At 43.2% G+C, this 17951-nt stretch overlaps 1 protein-coding gene across 3 annotated transcripts in view; it reads right to left on the bottom strand.

Moving 5' to 3' along the window:
- PAH (phenylalanine hydroxylase) overlaps positions 1–17951 on the bottom strand; it is a 42845-nt gene that overhangs the window by 3497 nt on the left and 21397 nt on the right. For all 3 annotated transcript variants that reach the window (XM_056341717.1, XM_056341718.1, XM_056341719.1), the window contains 9 exons: positions 13987–14075; positions 11753–11820; positions 8791–8987; positions 8325–8460; positions 6799–6868; positions 5198–5254; positions 4080–4175; positions 3616–3749; positions 519–634 (listed from right to left, as the gene is read on the bottom strand). In XM_056341717.1, the coding sequence (XP_056197692.1) occupies positions 519–634; positions 3616–3749; positions 4080–4175; positions 5198–5254; positions 6799–6868; positions 8325–8460; positions 8791–8987; positions 11753–11820; positions 13987–14075 (963 nt within the window). The remainder of the gene's footprint in view (positions 1–518; positions 635–3615; positions 3750–4079; positions 4176–5197; positions 5255–6798; positions 6869–8324; positions 8461–8790; positions 8988–11752; positions 11821–13986; positions 14076–17951) is intronic.

Genomic DNA, 17951 nt, shown 5'->3' with positions numbered 1-17951 from the left:
GAAAGAATAAGGTCAGCAAAGAAGTGCTGGGCTGGACACATTTATTAGGGTCCTATTGGAGTAATATCTGCAGAGTCAGCTCTTTACCTTCATCACCCATACACAAGGAAGGCTCACAGGATTGGGGGTGCTGGCTCTCAGCAGGCTAGCAAATGTTAGGGGGAAAATGTATCAGGGAAAAGACCAGAGTGGCAAAAGGAAATTTTATTAAAACCAAACTTTTCCTTTTCTTCCTTACTGAGAACAGCTACAGCCACACATCAGAATCCATCCCAAGGCCTTGTGGCCATTCCTAGCACCTCCACTAAAACTGGATATTTCAGGTGCAACAAATTACAGTCAAATTTTGAAACTTGGCTAGAATTAGGAAGAAGTTTTTGCACCAGAAAGGACATGTGTGCTGCTTTAACTTGGTCAGGCTCAGAGTATTAAATGCAACCAGACAAAATCTGCTTTGTGATTGCTATTTCTGATCCAAGTTTTGAGGAATTCAAGGTAACAAATCTGTAGTTCCTTACTGTTGATAGTGTCAGCTAAGTTCTTCAGCTGCTTTGCATTGTCCAAGACTTCAATCCTCTGGGTGTAGGGATTGTACCGAACAGAGAAAGGACGAGGGATTGTTTGAGCAAATTTCCTGAGGCAAAAATACAAAAAGCACATACAAACTCAGAAAGCTCCTTTTTTCAGTAACTCACTATTTTCTTGGTGTGTGCATTTGTTGATGAGGGGAATAAGAAAATCTGTGAGAGGAAACAACTGAAATTCCTGCTCAGTGATCTGAGACCTACAGCATTCAGTAATGTTCTTGAATCTGCATTTGTCCTTAACAACTTTGGTTTTTTTACCTAACAGGAATAATTATGCTATTGGCATGGCAACATTCTTCCTGGTACAGGACAACTATGTAGTTATTTGGATTTGCCAAACTTGAAAACCTCATTGTCCTTTCAGTAATGCAAAATATAGAAATACTGATCCAAGTCTGCAATTTCTGGGAAAATAAGGTCAAGTACCTATGTCATCCTGGCATACCAAGGAGCAAGAAGAGTGTTAATTTCTGACATTGTTGGTAGTAGCTTCCACATCATTGCAAAGACAGGACATAGTCAATGGAGTAAAGCAGTATTCTTGCCACTCCTTATTTGCAGCCTTCCCTGCTACAAAATAGTTAATTCCATGGCAGAAGCATTCATACTTCGTTATCTTGGGAAAACATTAATTTGCATAACCAGAGAACTGTGGAAAGGAGAGCTCTGAATGGAATGAGATGGTCAGAGCTATTATTCTAGCTCCTTGTAGACTCCAGCAGGATACTGGGTTATATATCTGCTTCAGATTACCGAAGTTATTGCTGAAAGAAGAAGGAAAGCATGCAGGAGCTGATTATGGAAGCCCCAATATACAGGCTGTGATTTAGCATGGTAAATCCCATATGCCCAGAACAGTGGAATATGCCGGATGCTACCTCCACATTGCTTCTTCACTTTAGTCCTAATTATTATCAGCTAAGGCCATTACCTTTATCTCAAACAGAGTTCCGTGTGAGCAGATCAGAAGGTGTGACAGTGGAAAAAAATTATGTTAGCTATGATGAAAATATTTAGTGGCATCAGTCCAATTTTCCTAAGGGGAGAGATGCACGTTAGAAGACAGTCTTCCTAAATCCCAGCTGAAGGTAAGATCCTAATTAGAAGATGAATGCCTTAAGCTGAAATGTTTTGGGTCAACCTCAGAATAATTTTTCAGGGAGGTTTTCTATTACACACAAACTCATGTGTTCAGGTGCAAGCCACGAACACAGGCACTGGACCAATCCCCAGACCTCTATTTCAATTTAACCACTTTTCTAATTTGGTCACTGAAACAAATAAAAGAAGCTCCAAGATAGTTTGTCTAGAGTAAGGCAGCAGCTTCCGCTTTCTCAAGGAACTTGCTACTCAGAGAAGTATACAGAGAAGATGGAAACTGCGTGCAGGATATTAATAGCACAAACCAGAAGAGAAAGCCATCTTTCTCAGGTATTACCCCACAGAAAAGGGCAGAAGGAGATGCTGCAGGCTTATGATGATTGAGGAAGCAGCAGAGGAGGTAGCTAGGAAGACTGTGGAGCTGAGAAGCCTGGAGCAGCAGAGTATCTTGGGTCTCAGCATGTGTTTATCTGTGAATGGGGGAGAGAGAGAGAGAAGAGACTGCAGGTCTGGGACAAGTCATCTCCAAGTGAAAAACTTGTTAAAGTGTGAACTAAAGCTAACCCCTAGTGGCTTGACTAACATCCAGAAATATGATGGTGTTTAGAATAGAAATATTGTTGTGAGGTGGAACCCAAGCTGAACCCCAAACACAGTCTGAGTCATTCTTGTTTCAAGAACCAGAACTGAACCTGGACCATTATTTCGAAGTCTTGTTGAACTGGAACTGAATCTGTATTTGAGTCACAGATGACTGCAAGATTTACTGCGTAACCCCATAGTCTTGTAAACACACTGGTGGTAACAAGCTGGAGGCTCTGTGTTAAGCTAACCACACAGGCCTCAGGGTTGGTGTTATTAGGCTTGCTTGGAGTTTTGTTTAGCTGTAATAACAATTGTCTTATGGACATGTAGCTATTACCTAATTTGTTTTAGTTTTGCTTAATTCTGAATAATTGTGTGCTATAATGCCTATCATCAGTAACTTTATATAGGCAGGAACAGCAAGCAGTCGTGCCATATATAGCAAAGTCTGATCCTGAAGTAGTGATGCAGCATAAAGGAATACCAGCATGGGCTGACGACAGAGGCCTTAAAGGCGTGAGCATAGGATGATGTTGGTAGTCTCTGGGTTATCAACAATTCCCCGCTGGTCAGTTACTTACAGTAAAGCAAACTTAGGAGCTGAGAAGAAAAAAACTGGTTTAGAGGAAACAAAGAGAAAAAGTAACATAAATAGTTAAGTCAGAAGTAACACAGATTTGCAGACAATGTAGAAAAAGCAAAATGTAAAGCATGTTAAAAAACATTAAAATGGCCCTGAGGAAACCTTGGGCTGAAGAAGAAAAAAGGAGGCATCAACACCATTCACCTCCTCACAAAAAGGAGGAACTTCACTCATTCATGTTCATGAGATGAACATCACAGTCCTGCTCTGAAGACCTCAAGATGATGATTATTTGACAATTCCAGCCCTCACAAGACTGAAACTGACACAAAAGAAAGTGTAAGGGTGAGCATAACTTCAGAGGAAAAGAAATAGATACCAGGAGGGGTATTTGTACTAGAACTTTTAACTATAGTATTGTTGAAGAGATTTGTTTTGCATTAACTAAATAGCTTTGACCCTTAGTGTTAGTATCTTTGCAATTCAACCAATAATAATTTTCTGTTGCATTTTGGTTATACAGATCAAACGCTCAATTAGACTAACCACAAATTCTTGGCTTCATGCATAAAGTATGTTCCCCTTAATGCCCATAACAAGATTTTGAGTGTAACAGCTGCTTAGTCTCTTCAAGCATTGCACAACTCTTTCTAATGCCTCTCAAACTATTACAGTCAACCCAAGATCTGTTGTGGCAATCAAATCCACTGTATTGGCAATGGACAAGAAATTGGGTCTTTGGTGGAATGACTGGATTACCTTAACTTTTCTTTTGCATCTTTAAAACTTTCAGCAACATAGTAGACAGGCTGGAACTCAGTAACAGGGTACTTCTGCACAGCAGTCTTCTCCAGGACAAGAGGCTGAATCTCAGGCTTACTTGATAAACTATACTATGAGCAAAAAGGTAAGAAATTTATTTCAGTTTAAAAGTGCTTGAATTTGCTGTGAAAGAAATATAGAGCTACTGAATCCCACACAGTTTCAGACCGGAAGAAGTTGCTCCTGTGGAATACGTTGACAATGTCACTTACTAGGAAAGAAGCAGGTATGAGTTCTCTGTGTACTTATATACTGACACATGTATTAGAGCTCTTCAATGAATTACCACATTTCATGCTATTAGTATGCAAGAAGTAGGAAACAAAATAAGAATCTGAAGATATTCAGAAGAAAACATTGTGTGATTATAAACATCTTTGAAATGTTTTTATAGAACACACCTGCAGCTCCCCAAACGAAGACAGCAGCCCTGCACCATACGCCTTGAGGGAATCACCTTCCTTACATAGTCCAAATTCCACTGTAAACCAATAAACCTAGCAAGAAAGTTAGACAGAAATATGATTCCTTGATCAAAAAGAGAAGGTGCACATCATTGATTTGAATACATTTAGCATTTCCATTTCTACTTAAAATGTTGCCATGTGTCAAATATCAACTGTATAAATACAATAAATGTCCCCACAGAATGAAATTCTTCTCCTGAAAGGGGCACAGTGCTAGACTCATGGTGCCTGCAAATCAGTTCAGCTCCCTGACAAACACAGTTGTGGTTTATTGTGCTTACATTTTTCAGCAGAGCAGAGACAATAAAATTATAGCAATAAAATTTCATTTTTTGTGGCCAAGCCAGTTGAAGTTTGAACCTTAATTGATAGAAGTTTGTGTCCCATTTCACACAGAGGGCATCTAGCTGCAGTAGCAAGGGGAAATGGGTGGTTAGTGCAATATTGAAGGAAGATGGTGTGTGGCCCAGCTTGACTTCTTGGTCTATCGTTTTGATGGGAAACCTGCTCTGGCTCAGAAGAACTACCTCATCTATCAGAAGCAGCAAAGGTGACGGAATGCTTTTCCCAGGTGAGTTGGCAGTGGGGACACTAATCTCATAGGCATATATCCTTTTTTTTTATTTCAAGTTTACAACTCTGGGTCTCAGTAGTCTCAGAGTAGGATTCAGGTGAGCCACACTGACTGCAAAGGACATTATCTGCCTGGCAGCATGGAAGAGAAGAGGCACTTGCAGGTAGAACAGCTGCTGAAGCTGCCTCCTGAAATTTCCTGCAGGCATGTAGTCACATGTAATCTCTTCTTGCCCAATATGTTTGTGCTGGAGGAAATCTTGTCTGGGCTTCTGTGTTTAATCACAACTGCCACTTTGAATAAGGGGTGCCAAAGCTTTTTTCCTTCAATGCAACTGTTTCAGGGTGGGGTTTTCCAACCATGGACTTCACTATGTTCCCATTCAACTCTATGGGAGTTCTATCAGTGACTTCAGTGGCAGCAGAATTAAGACAACACAGGGTGCTTCTGAAAATTGAGCCCTCATTTATTAAATTACCGTAGCGAGTTTCTCGATGAAATCATCTGGAGCTCCCAAAGATGCCAGTCCAATTTCCTGTAACAATAAACCATTATTCTTCAAGCTGTTTATTGCAGACATTCTTAGTGTCTCGTCTTATGTAATTTCTCACATTTTAAATGTTACCATCACTTACTACCACACACAAATGTTTACAGGACATGTTCCTATCGTGCAACATCAATTTTAAACCAGAAATCTCTCCAGAAATGAACAAAGGGTCTTGTCCAAATGTCATTTACAAGGCATGATCCTTTGTGCCTGGTACAAAGCCACTGAGGTCAAATAAAATTTTCCTCTTGTTTTGACAGGCTTTTGATCAAGTCTACAATGCACATCTGAGAGAATGACATGGTCAAAAGGAAGTAAATCAATCACACTCACACACCTTAAATATTTCTCTTTGTTTTGATGAGCCCTGATTGCAGGAGTTTTCCTGGAGCCTTGAATGTGTTATTTTTTCTGAATGACAGGCCATGACTTGAAAGAGCTTATTCATAACTTGGGAGCTAATGGAGACTTTCCTGGGAAGCATGCAATAGCTGGATTCAGAAGACAGCCACACAGACTGTATATAGGCAGGTTCCTTTTTTGGTTTACTTCAGTGAGGACTGCACAGTGCAAAAATCAGTGCCACACACACACATACCAAAAGCATGGGAGCAGCCATCACCATGTCAAATCCTAAGAAGCCAAGGTGCAGTAGGGCTTATCTTGAAGGAAACCCGTTCTGCGAAAGGGCAGAGGGCAATACTGAGTGCTTACTAACTACGAGAAGCCAACTTTTGTCTTTTGAGCAGGATGTTACATCAAGTCCATTTTCCCTTCCTTCTTTCCTTCCTCCCTCCCTTCCTTCCTCTGTCCTTCCATCCTTTCACTCTTCTGTCCTCTATCCTTTCTTTCTTTGTCTCTCTTTTTCTTTCTCTTCTTGTCTTTATTATCCCTTCTTTCCTTTTTCCTTTTTGTCTTTCTGCTTTCTTTCTTTCTGTCTGTTTGTCAGTCTGTCTTTCTCTCTTTATGACTTCTTCTCTTTGTGTCTTTTCATGTTTTCTGGTAAGATGCAGCCAGAAGTTTACTCCTTCACTAAGGTTTGGCTTCTTTTCCAGAGACATTAGCACTACCAAAGCAAAAGCTCATCTCCAGCCTTCTCACATGTTTGCAGCTGGGACAGTTCCTCACTTTACTCAGCCTCTTCTGTGGCTTCAATAAAAACAAAAAAATATCCCCACTTTCTCTAACATTTGGTCTGCATGGTGGGACAATAATTCATCTGACTCATGAGCCGTTTAACTTTGCTCAGAAGGATCAACATTTACAAAAAGTGTTATAGATGATGGCTTCACAAAGGACTTGCCTGTAAAAAACAACTCCACCAACACAGATATTTGGAGTTTGAGTGTATGAGTTCACTGAAGTGATCTGTGTCAACATTTCAAACAATAAATAAATCAGCCTCGTCCACTCTTAAACAGTATGCTAAAAGGTAAATCCACCCCACCCCTCATAGCCCTTGGTTCATCCTCTATATTAGTCTCTGGTGTGTTCAATTATATAAACAGTATAACCACTGAGTAACCTACCTGGGAAAACTGAGCAAAACTGGGATCGGCAAACAGAGGTACATGTCCTAGCAGCTCATGACAAATATCACTGCAGGAAAACATGACATCTTTAATAACTTTATTTTAGGAGATTCATTAATTCATCCTTTCATTTCACTATTTCATTTCATTTAATTATTTCATTTCACTTCATTATTTCATTGCATTTCATTTCATGATTTCATTGCATTTCATTTCATCATTTTTTTTCATTCTTTCATTTTATTTTCATTCTTTCATTATATCATTTCAGTATTTCATTCTTTCATTCTTTCATACAATGCTGGGTGAACACCTAGAGTCAGCACAGCTGCTTGTACCAGCAAATAAAGCTCAAGACTCACAGGAAAACATTTTTCTCTAAAATTATTGTAATGGAAATGCTTGCACACTCCAGGGTTTTCAGTGCTTTTATCAACATACATCCCTCAGAGGAAGGATGATACATTATTTGTTTTTCCTTATGGAAGAAAACCATCCATTCAACTGCAGGCCCAGCTCAGGAATGCCGAGAAAGAAATCACTCCACTGAAGAGAACATGGACTTTTCCATCTTAAAGACAAGAAATCTCTTTAGATGAAGCTCAGGCTACTCAAACAAGTCACCATGGTGTCAACATGTACCTCAAGAGCTCAACTCCAGTCCCTGTTATGGCCCAGAGCCTCCCACTGACAGGTGGAACTTGCTTTTCATCAGGTAGGACTATTTTCATCACAAGCTGAAGTTGGTGGCAGGAGAGGCATGTCTGGGGAAGAACTCACCTAGGGACTGCTAGATTTTTCAAAGACAGAGAAGCGATTTGGTGAGATGGAAAAGGGACAAGATGATCCCAGGAGGGCCGGGTCTGTGAAAGACATTTCAGCCTGGCTTTGTGCAGAATGAGAATGGGGCAAGCAGAAGCAGGGAGGAAAACCAGAAGAATGAGGGATAGAAAAATGAAGGGGGAAAAGGAGGTTGTGGGAATGGGTAGGAAGAAAAGAAATGGTAAGGGAGGGGAGGAAGAATTGCAACAATATGAAGCAGAGGAAGAAAACTGTTTTGAAAACGTCAAGAGGAAAAGGGCAATGGACAGGGACAGAGAGAAACATTATAGCATAAACAGAAAAAGAGAAGGAATCAATGATCTGGGCTTCCTCTATCTTACTGCCAGAAGCTTGCTTGCAACATGTTGAGTCATTCCTGCACTAGATTCCACACCACTATTTGGGTGCTAATAGCTAAGCTAAATGCCTTTGCACACTGCTCTCTTGCATCCCCACCACCATGCAAACATGCCTTCAGTAGCAGAACTGTCTCATCCGCCCCATGAGAACTTGCAGATGAGGATGTATCTCATTAAAAAGAATAGAAATCTTCCGAAAATGTTTTCAGAAGACAGCAGTCGTGTGGCTGCTCTCCATTAGCTCTGTTCCCAGGAGTGCTCCCCACATGGCTATTATCAGTTGGGCTGACCCTGCTGTTAGTCTGCTTCAGCTTTACACGTTTTCTATGCCAAAGTACTTACGGCTCTGGTGTGTACATGGGTTTGGATGCATGGCGAATATACTGTGTAGAGTGGAATACTCTGAATGCCAGCCCAGCCAAGAAATCCCGAGAGGAGAGTAAGCCTGCAACGGGACGCAGGCGAAATCCAGTGCAGGCTGAAGGGACAAAAAAATATCATCTTAAAAACAGCTAGTGTGCTAGATTTATCCTTATCCTGACTCCTCACAGTGGAAACATTTGTTAATTATTTTCTATGCTCTCATGTTAAACAGAATTGAATTGTGAAAGAGCAGGGAATTTTCTACCCATGTATACCATTACAGTATCTGAGCATCTGTACCATTGTACACCCAGAAGTTTTAGAAGGGGTACTATAGGGAGTCTGTGATAAAGCAGGGACTGCTTTTCCATTTCTGGAAGCACCACCCCCACTGACAGCTGAGGCCTTTCCTTTGGTCTGGTTCTTTTATATGCTTCAAACTTACTCTGCAAAAATTTTGAAATATCTTCAAGCTGGGGAATGTTGTCCTCCCGGTAGCCACAGTACTTCTCCAGCAGTGGGAATACATGGTTGTGCTCATAACAAGCATGAGTTGGATAAAGACTCTTCAGCTCCCTGAAGACAGTGCCCCATGTTTTCTTTTCTTCTTCTGTGTAGGTGACTCGAGGAATAGGTTGGCCACTGGGAAGAAAATGGATACCCTCCATAGGAGCAACAGAGGAAATGTCCTATGCCACCATCGTCACATTTGGGAACTTCACATGGGCTGGCTAGGAGCTACTGGTGCAGGTGGGGAGATGCCTTTGGTCTGATATGCAGGTGCAAAAGGAGCATCACTTGCTCCTAAGCATAGGCTGGGAAGGACTTTACTGACCTCAACTGAGATACTCGACTTTAGACAACTCTTTGCATCATTGTGGTAAAAATAAATTAATGAATATTTGCCTTATCAAGATGTTCTTCTAAAAATATTTGCTGGCTGTTGGTTTCAATTTGTTTGTATTTCTAGATATGGAGCAGCTGTTGTATTTCTTGCTCTAATACACTTTACATTAATTGTTTTTGTTACAACAGGGAAACCATCAGCTCCAGAAAATTGTTTCTTGGAAGAGCAGAGAAATTCTTATCTGTGCTTTATACTGTAACAGATGCAGATTCCAGCCACTTTGACTTTTTATAATGCCATGAATAATTTTGAGTCAAATCCCACCCTCAGGCCTCCATGTGCTTATATCATGTTGAAGCTAGCAGGAATTAGACAACCACAAGCAATGTAGTTTGGCCTCCCATGAATAGTCAATTCCTTAGCAATAATGATAGGGCCATAGGTGAATCCAGCAGCTTTGAAAAATCAAAGGGTTGTAAGTAACTTAATAGGGTTAACATCACTGCTGGAATAATGCTGGAGCTTTCCAAGCCCCAGAGATCCATTGTCAAACTCTTGATGACACCTCACCATCTCCCACTCCCTTGTTTTTCCCTTGAGCCTCAGGGCAGCTCCTCCGGAGCACTATCTTTTTCTGTCTCTCTGTATCAGCCCTCCTTGATCTGTGGAGCTTTAAACATCACGTTGAATTATTAGGATTGCTGGGGAATAGGTCCTATAGCACTCCTAAGTAATCCTGAACCACCTTCCAGGGCTACAGGGGGAAGCTATGACTTAAAAACCTTTCAAGTTTCAATTAAAAAATTCCAATGATCAACAGGGCCAGAAGCAAAGGAAGGCAAAGGGAAAAGGCAAGCTAAAAGCAAAGAGAAGTCAACAAAATTAAAAATCCAACAAAAACAATGGGTAAATGTATTGGGAGAGAAAGCAAAAGAGCAAAGGCAAAGCAGAGAAGCAAACAGCAGGAGGAAAGAGAACAAAATAGGTGCAAAAGGAGGGACACAGTAGTGGATGAAATTGATTACAGGAAGAATGTAAGACAAGCAACGACAGGACCATCTCACCTTTGTAGCTGGGTAGCACATTCATAAGCTAAGCACCTTTGCCTTTTCAGATATTCCCATGAAGCCTGATAACTTTGGTTGTTCTGCTGCCCAGTTCTCTGCCTTTCTGCCCCCCCGTGCTGGAGACACCCCCTTGACCTCTCCTCCAAACTGTAGACTCTGAAAGGCATGTCCACCAGGTGTAGCACCCAGGGCAAAGACACCACAGGTCCATCTGGGCCTTCCTGAATCAACACCCAAAGTCACAAAAACCACATGCCTTCTCGCCAGAAGCCCCAGAAGACCAAACATGGGCTTTCACAGCCTACTTATGTCTCTGTTACTGAAAGACCTAATCAGAAAGTCCAAGAATTTTGCGTAAAGGGTGCTTTTGGGACATAAGTCCACGTCTGTGTAGGATCTGTTTCTAATGTGTCTGAGGATCTGGATAGCAGGCTAAATATTAATTACATCTCATAATATAATGGTTTCAGTTTGACTGTTGGGGAGAGTGAGTGGTTAACATGGTTTTTGTTTTATTTCTATATAGGATTTGGTGAAAGCCTGCAAACTAGAGACCAGAATTTGCTATCCATTATGCAGGAAAGAAAATCTTCTGTGGGATACCTAAAAATGGACATTAGATCCATCCACATCTGGCCACAAAGTTTTAACCAAATTTTCTAGCTATAAACTGGACTCCTAACATTTTTCACCTGAATTTTTTCACTTCCCATCCGTTCAATTTTGTCTCTCATTTTGTGATTAGACTATTAGCTCTTTGGCTCAGGGACTCTCTTTTCATCACAATCCTTTGCAAAGTGAAGCCCTAAATGTACAACATATGTTACTTTATCCTTTGCAATCACAATTTTTACCAGTCTCAGCAAGAATCAGGCCCAGTAGAACTGATATAAATGTGTGAGTGGCTCTGGGAACAGAATTTTATCTACTCCAGATCTGATCATTGAAAGCAATCAAGCAAGCCTATTCTAACTGAATTTATTTTTCTTGGGAAATGAGAGCCCAAATTGCTGATTGCAGCTGGGTCAGACATGATAAAAGTAGAGTATCAGGCTCTGGATTAGCATCAGAACCATAAGTTATTCATTATTTTAATAGTGTATGCAGCTCCTGCTTTAATGTAAATGATAGGCACTAATCCCCTAGCTCTGATTTAATGGGGAGAATGCCAGAAGAGGCTTTATTCAATGCTCAGGTCTTTGTAGTAACAACAGAGTCTGCTGCTCAATTAGACAACAAAGCCACGGAAGAGGGGTGTTGTGCGGAAAGGAGGGAGGCGATGTTCTCTTCTGAACGTGTGCCTGGAACAATTTACTTTTGTTTTACTGTGATTTGGGGATAAATGCATGAACAGGAAGATTTAATCACATGGCAGAGAAAAGCCAACAGCAAGAGGATGCTTGTGGAAAAACAAAGATTGCCAGCAGGGTGAGAGCCCTAGGAAGAGGGCAGAAGATGTGGGCTTGCTTTCTGCCCACACACTGAGCACTCACTGTCTGTAGTTGTAGGCGATATCTGCAAACTCCTTCCTCCGGGCCCGGTACACAGGGTCTTTGAACCCCTGGAGAGAAACAGCAATAGTCAGTCCGTGCACAGGTGGTGAACAGGCTTCCTCTCACTGAACACCCTCAGGCACGGGTGGTGCAGTCTAAGAAGTGCAAGAGGGTGAATGGGGAAGTTGTCTCCATCCTGCCAGGCTCCATTCTAACAGGGCACCGCTCCTTCCCAGTCTGCAGGGCCACCAGAGCAGCCATTCAGCCACAGCCTCCCAGCACCTCGTGTCCGCCAAGTCCTTTCATTTTCTCATTTCTGCTTGCCACAATAAAGGGAAACATTCTTATTTGCAGCACCAACAAGGTGCTTCTGCAAGAGCAATACACTAAATTAACAGCACTCAGATAACTGTGTCCTGGTTTCTCATGAAGCTTGTTGCAGTTCATGGTACAGCTGGGCTGATTTAGAGGAGCAGAGTTAAAACATGTTCAAAACACACTCATCGACTCAGTCAGACTTTTTAGGTGGATTTTCAGCATGAACTTACGCTTAAAGGTGCCCATTTTCAAACTGCTACAACAGTAGGAACTTAGCAGGCCAAAAGCCCCATTTGCACTACAAATTCAACCATTTGAATGGATTTGATTACTACAGGGAATGTCTAATAGACCTTTTAGTTGGGAGCTTGACCTTTGCAGCTAATTACTAATAAAACCAGGGACAAGAAATATAATCTCTAAATCTTCATCTCGTATAACTATTCTCCTATCCCAGTGTGCCTGCTATTTAGACTAAAAGTTCCTCAGGGCTAGGAGTGCCTTCACCACCTGCAGTAGAGAAGTGTCCTTCCAAGCTAGGACACACTTCTGCAGGGCAAATAGCAACAACGCACTGAGCACTGCAGCAGTTCATGAATGCATCTCTTAGGGGTACACAGCACAACTGGACTGGGGCCATGAAACACAACCAAGTAGAGGAGGCAGCTGAAGTGAGATGGAGATCTAAGAGTGTAAGTCAAAAAAAGGCAGCCAGTGGCCTCTTTTGGCCAGAAGCACTGTCCAAGGTTAACCTGGCATACAGGTATTTGTGATAAAATCCTATATCACTTAACTGCTAAAAACATGGGCTCCTTTAATTTCTCTTTTTCTGCGCTCTGTGTACTGTCACACCTATTTACCCTAGCAGCTGGGTTTCCTTTTCAAGGCATAAACTGCTCACTAACTAATTCTAGGAACTGGAGCAGAGATGCTTCATTCCTTTTAATAGCTTTTTTTGTTTGTTTGTTTCTTGTTTCAAATACAATCTTGGTCTATTCCCACATGACACACAAGGGGGCCGTTGACTCAGTGTATCTCCTTTCATTCTGCCTTTCAAATGACCACACTGAACATCATGAATCATTGTACATGATACATAACACATCTTGAATTAAGCAATAGGTAGTGAATGACTAATCACCCCATTTCAATTAAACTAATAGCAGCAATTTTTGTTGTGCTGCATGTAATTTATTTATAATCACCCTATCTCAATTAAACTAATAGCAGCAATTTCTGTTGCACTGCATGGAACTCACTGTGTTTTGACAAATGAAAATAAGTTGTTGTTTGCTTGGAGAGGGAATAGAGGCAGAAAGTATTCTTGTATCTGGAAGAGCTGAAAAAACACTGAATAATTTTTTTTTTATCAGCTAAGCCAATGAAGCTTTCTGACCCTACCATTTAAACCACAAACTTTTTGAAACAAGGACCTTTTCTTTTGTTATGTTTCACCATACAAGAATCATGTCAGATTTAGCAACCGCATAACAAGACACTAAGCTCAGTAGTGTGTATGTAATCAAGGATCAAAAAAACAGTCTTCCTGTCTCCAGGCTATGATATGTTCCTTCTGTAATTTTTGTAATTTGTAATTCACAAAACAAGTCTGAAGTCACCACATCAGAGCCACCTGGGAAAACTAGAGGTGTCTTTGTGGTGGCACTGTGCTTTGATGACTGCTATGACTTCTAAGGTCTCCTAATATTTGCTCAAATCAAAGCAACCTTTGGTCCGATTTACTTCATAACCTGAGATAGGGCTGATTCTAACCCTAGAAATGTGGTACTCTTCCTGTCCTATACCATCTGAGACAGTCTACTAGATCTGTCTTAAAGCAGTTCAAATGTAAATGAAAGAAACACCTGTCCCAATAACTGGAAACATGTTGAAAAAAATAAAGATCTGTTTCTTACAGGATGATCAGCATCCAATTCTGCTCCATAGCTTAGGATCTGATTGGCAAACCTGTCCAGCTCCTGGATACTTCTTGGGAACCATGGCACTGCAAAACAGAAGAGAAACAGAGACTGGTATGCTGCTTCGTTATTTGGTTTGGGGCTGCCTTCTGATCTTTCCATCTTTTCATCATAAATATAAATAAACATACGCAACGGACTAAGTTCTTCGGCAGCAATGGCCTTTCCCTGTAGTAGGAGGCAAGAGCAAACCCTGCAAGATATCTTGAATTTGTGGCTGTTTTGCACTGTTGGAAGAATACAGAGCATCAGAACTGTCTAGCCCTTAGCGCAGACCTGGCTTGTAATGTTTATGATTTTCTGTTTATTATTCTGGTCTCTTGGCTTACCAAAATGCAGGGATTTTTCTAGAGTATCTTTCCTTTTACGGTAGGTGGAATCAGCCATTTCAAAGGAACACCAAGAAACCCCACAAGAATGATACAGGATTATTTGACCCTCTGGAAATCTCTTTCTAAGACCTCCTTGATGGCCTCACTTAAGCTAGGATGCTGAAATAAAATTATAAACGGCACCTAATACCTCAGGCTAGCATTGTTTACTGCAGTCTTTACACAATAATGCATTCATTTAATTAATATTCTGGTTCTGGTTCTCTATTGCCTTGTGACTCACATACTGTACACACTGCCTACAGTGCAGTCAGAATATGAAATGGGGCCACACTGACTACAAAGCATATAATGCCTGTGTGGCCCTCCCTTTATAGAAGGATATAAGTTGGAGGGCAAGGAAGAATAACAGGTCTTTCCCAATTCAGTGTGTTCAGGGAGGGGAAAGCAGAAGGCAAGTGTCTTCATGCCAACTGCACAACGAGGAGAGGCTCTTTGCAGCTCATGAGGTACATGGAACAGTCATCCCAGGGCAGACCTCCTTCCTGGAGCCACAAGTGTACTCACCCAGTGGTCCAGGCAGTCCCTGCCACGTGTCCCCTCAACAGCACGAGACCTGGCACACACATGCAATGGCTGTCCTAGGCTGCAGCCCCCTCTTCCATCTCCTCCAGGAGGATCCAGTTGGATACCAAGCCAGAGACCCTCTTGGCAGGCACAACTGGGCCTGGCCACCCCAGGTCTCTGCAACACTGAGAGAGGGAAGCTCAGTGGAGGGAGCACAGGGAACGTGGAGCCTTTCCAGTCTCTTGCCTAGGTACCACTGGCAGCTGGGCACATCTTGGAAGCTGCCAGTGCTACTAGGTTCAGCTTGCTTGGGTTTCCTTTCTGTTGCCCCATTCTTACATTTTCGGCCCTTTGACCCTAGCTGCCTGACCTTTTTCTTTTTCCCTTCCCTTCTGCCTGAGTCAGAGGCTATAGACATGAATTTAGTAGCCTGTGATGAACTTCTCACAAATACAAGTGCTCTTTGAGCCCGTGCACACATCTGCCTCCAGGAAACTCCGCAGCACTGAGCTCCATCATTTCTTTACATCTGATATGGAAAATTACTCCCTTGTGTTTTAAGCTTGATTATTTCATTTCATGTTAATTAGTTCCTGCATACAAAGATCCTTTGCTGTTACTCCCCTTCTCCAGGCCACCTAGGATTTTATAGCTCCGTGTCAGAGCCTCCATCTATTGTCCATCTTCCTGGCTGAGGCTTTGCCTGTGCATTTCAGACACAGAAACCATGGGCTATCTTTGAGCACTCTCATCACTTGTCTGCACCCCTTCCAGTTCTGCCATACTTTTTGTAAGGAAAGGTCACAAGACCTCCACCTAAGGTTTTATCCCATGCCTAGGCCATGCAATTATAACCCACATGGTCCCCACACTAAGCACAAGTCAGCAATGTGGACTTCAAGGCTAATACTACCCAAAGGTCTGCTGGTCCAAGCCCAGGGCCTCTCAGCAGTCTCTATGAATAAAATGTTTGCAGTTCATTTAGTGATTTTCTTGCAGAAATGGCCGTCGCTTGCTCAGTCAGTGCTTGGAAAATGGCTCATTCCCCTGCATGGCTCTGCTCAGCTGGGAGCACTGCCACTCAGCCATACCTCCCCATTTGATTTTGGGTTTTGTGCCAAGTGAACCTGATCCCCAGCCGGCAGCTGCTGCATGAGCTCCCTGCAGTGCCTTGCTGATGGAGTTCATCCCCAGACTGATGGACCACCTACAGGATAAGAGGATCACTCTGTCTCCAGGACTATTCAGCCTGGCTTTCTGCTGAGCCTAACACCATGAAGGGCACTTGTGGTGCTGGGCGCCTGCGAGGCACCTGCACAGAGGGGCCAGAGCAAAACCAGCAGCTTTACAGGCGCACTTTGGGTGGCCGCGGCTCAGCCCCCCAGTTCCAGCAGACTGGCTCCACCCAACGCTCCCGCTGGAAGCCCTCAGATTTTTTTCGGGCAGGCCAGGGGGAGCAGGCAGCTGGTGGCTGCCGGCCGGGACAGGTCCCGGGCTGCAGAGCCCCGGCCCGGCGGCTCTGCCTCCCCCTCCTCCCGCCTGGCAGGAGGGGGCTCTGGTCGCCCGGCTTTCCCAGCTGCGCACCCTCCTGCTCTGCCCTAAAACACTGACCTGAACAAGTCACTAGGTGGCAGCAGCAGTCCCAGGAAGACCTTCCCGGAATGACTTTTTTTGCTGGGCGTGCTGCTAGCTCCCTGTTTTCTCTAGAGATACTCTCCCCTCGCTGTTTGCAACCTTGCTGCACCTCCAACCCCTTGAGTTCAACTAGTCAGAGAGGGTGTAGGAAAAGGTGTGTGTGAGTCTTGGAGAGGAGCCGCTGCTCACTTGCCCCACGTGGAGGCTGAGCACACCCAGCCATCTTGCCCCTATTTTCCAGATGGGCAGCTGGGCACCGGGTTTATCTTCCAGCTCTGCCACTGAGCTTTGTGTGATGGTGGGGGAATTGCTTCACAGTTTTGTGCCTCAAACTCCCCAGTATCAGCTTGTGGTGAGGCACACTGATAAAAATGGTTTTTTGATTAGGCACCGGAAAAAAAGGTGTCTTGGCAGCCCCACAGCAAAGGATTTGTCAGTGTTAGAATGAATAACAGCTATTCTCAGGGACGCACCGTGACCTGAAGGGTCCAGACTGTGCAGACAGATTGGCAAGGGCTGAAGTCCACAGTGGATTTCAGCAGTGATATTTGTAGGGCTTTGCTGTCCTGAATCAGAAAAGTCTAGGCGGGCAGGATTTCAATCATCACAACTTCAGGAGGAGCTAAATCAGATATATAATAGGGACTTACTTTCATTAAATACATGTTATTGTCAAGATCCCCAAAGCATTTAGTGCAGAGCTCATGATAAGCTCTGGGACAGACCAGGGCTGATGCAGTATCAGTCCCGGGCATGGAGATGGGTGGCTTGCTTTTCCCCTGCACAGGAGCAGCTCCGTATCTTCTAGGCATGCAGCCCCTATGGGTACCTGACCCATTTTCAGCAGATCTGTGCCCTCCTCCCAGGTCCCCCCAGACACCAATAGTGGCTGAGAGGGAAGCTCTGAGCTCGCAGATGTGGATGAAAGGAGCAGACTGTGAAAGGAAAATCATAAGGATGCTTAGTGCCGTTTGCACCAGCACAGCTGACGTTAAGTCAGGTCCTGGAAAGTCCTGAGCCTTCTCAGCTCTCATGGAAACAAGACTCAAAGGTCCTGAGCACAGCCCCAGGGCAGGCACTGCACCAGGTCCATACAGCCCTCGCACCAAGGATCAGGGTGCAAAAGGGCTACTGGGTCTTCTGCCTAGCTGTGGTATGTCAGAAGGCTGTCCCCAGCCCTCCTAGCAACTATTTAAAAGATAAAATCAAATTACCCCCTGGCTGAATCTATCCCATATTTTGTTTGCAACATCCTCCTCCAGCTTGTTCGCCAGACTCGCTGTCTGCCTGCACGGCCATTAATGAATCGCCAGGGCAAGCTGCTGCAACACTGGGCCTCTGTGAAGGTCTGAGGAGCAAACGTGGGCT

The sequence above is a fragment of the Falco biarmicus genome, chromosome 5, assembly GCF_023638135.1.
Source record: "Falco biarmicus isolate bFalBia1 chromosome 5, bFalBia1.pri, whole genome shotgun sequence".
NCBI lineage: Eukaryota > Metazoa > Chordata > Aves > Falconiformes > Falconidae > Falco > Falco biarmicus.
The sequence above is the reverse complement of the archived record's forward strand: the minus strand, read 5'-3'. Positions and strand labels throughout refer to the sequence as shown.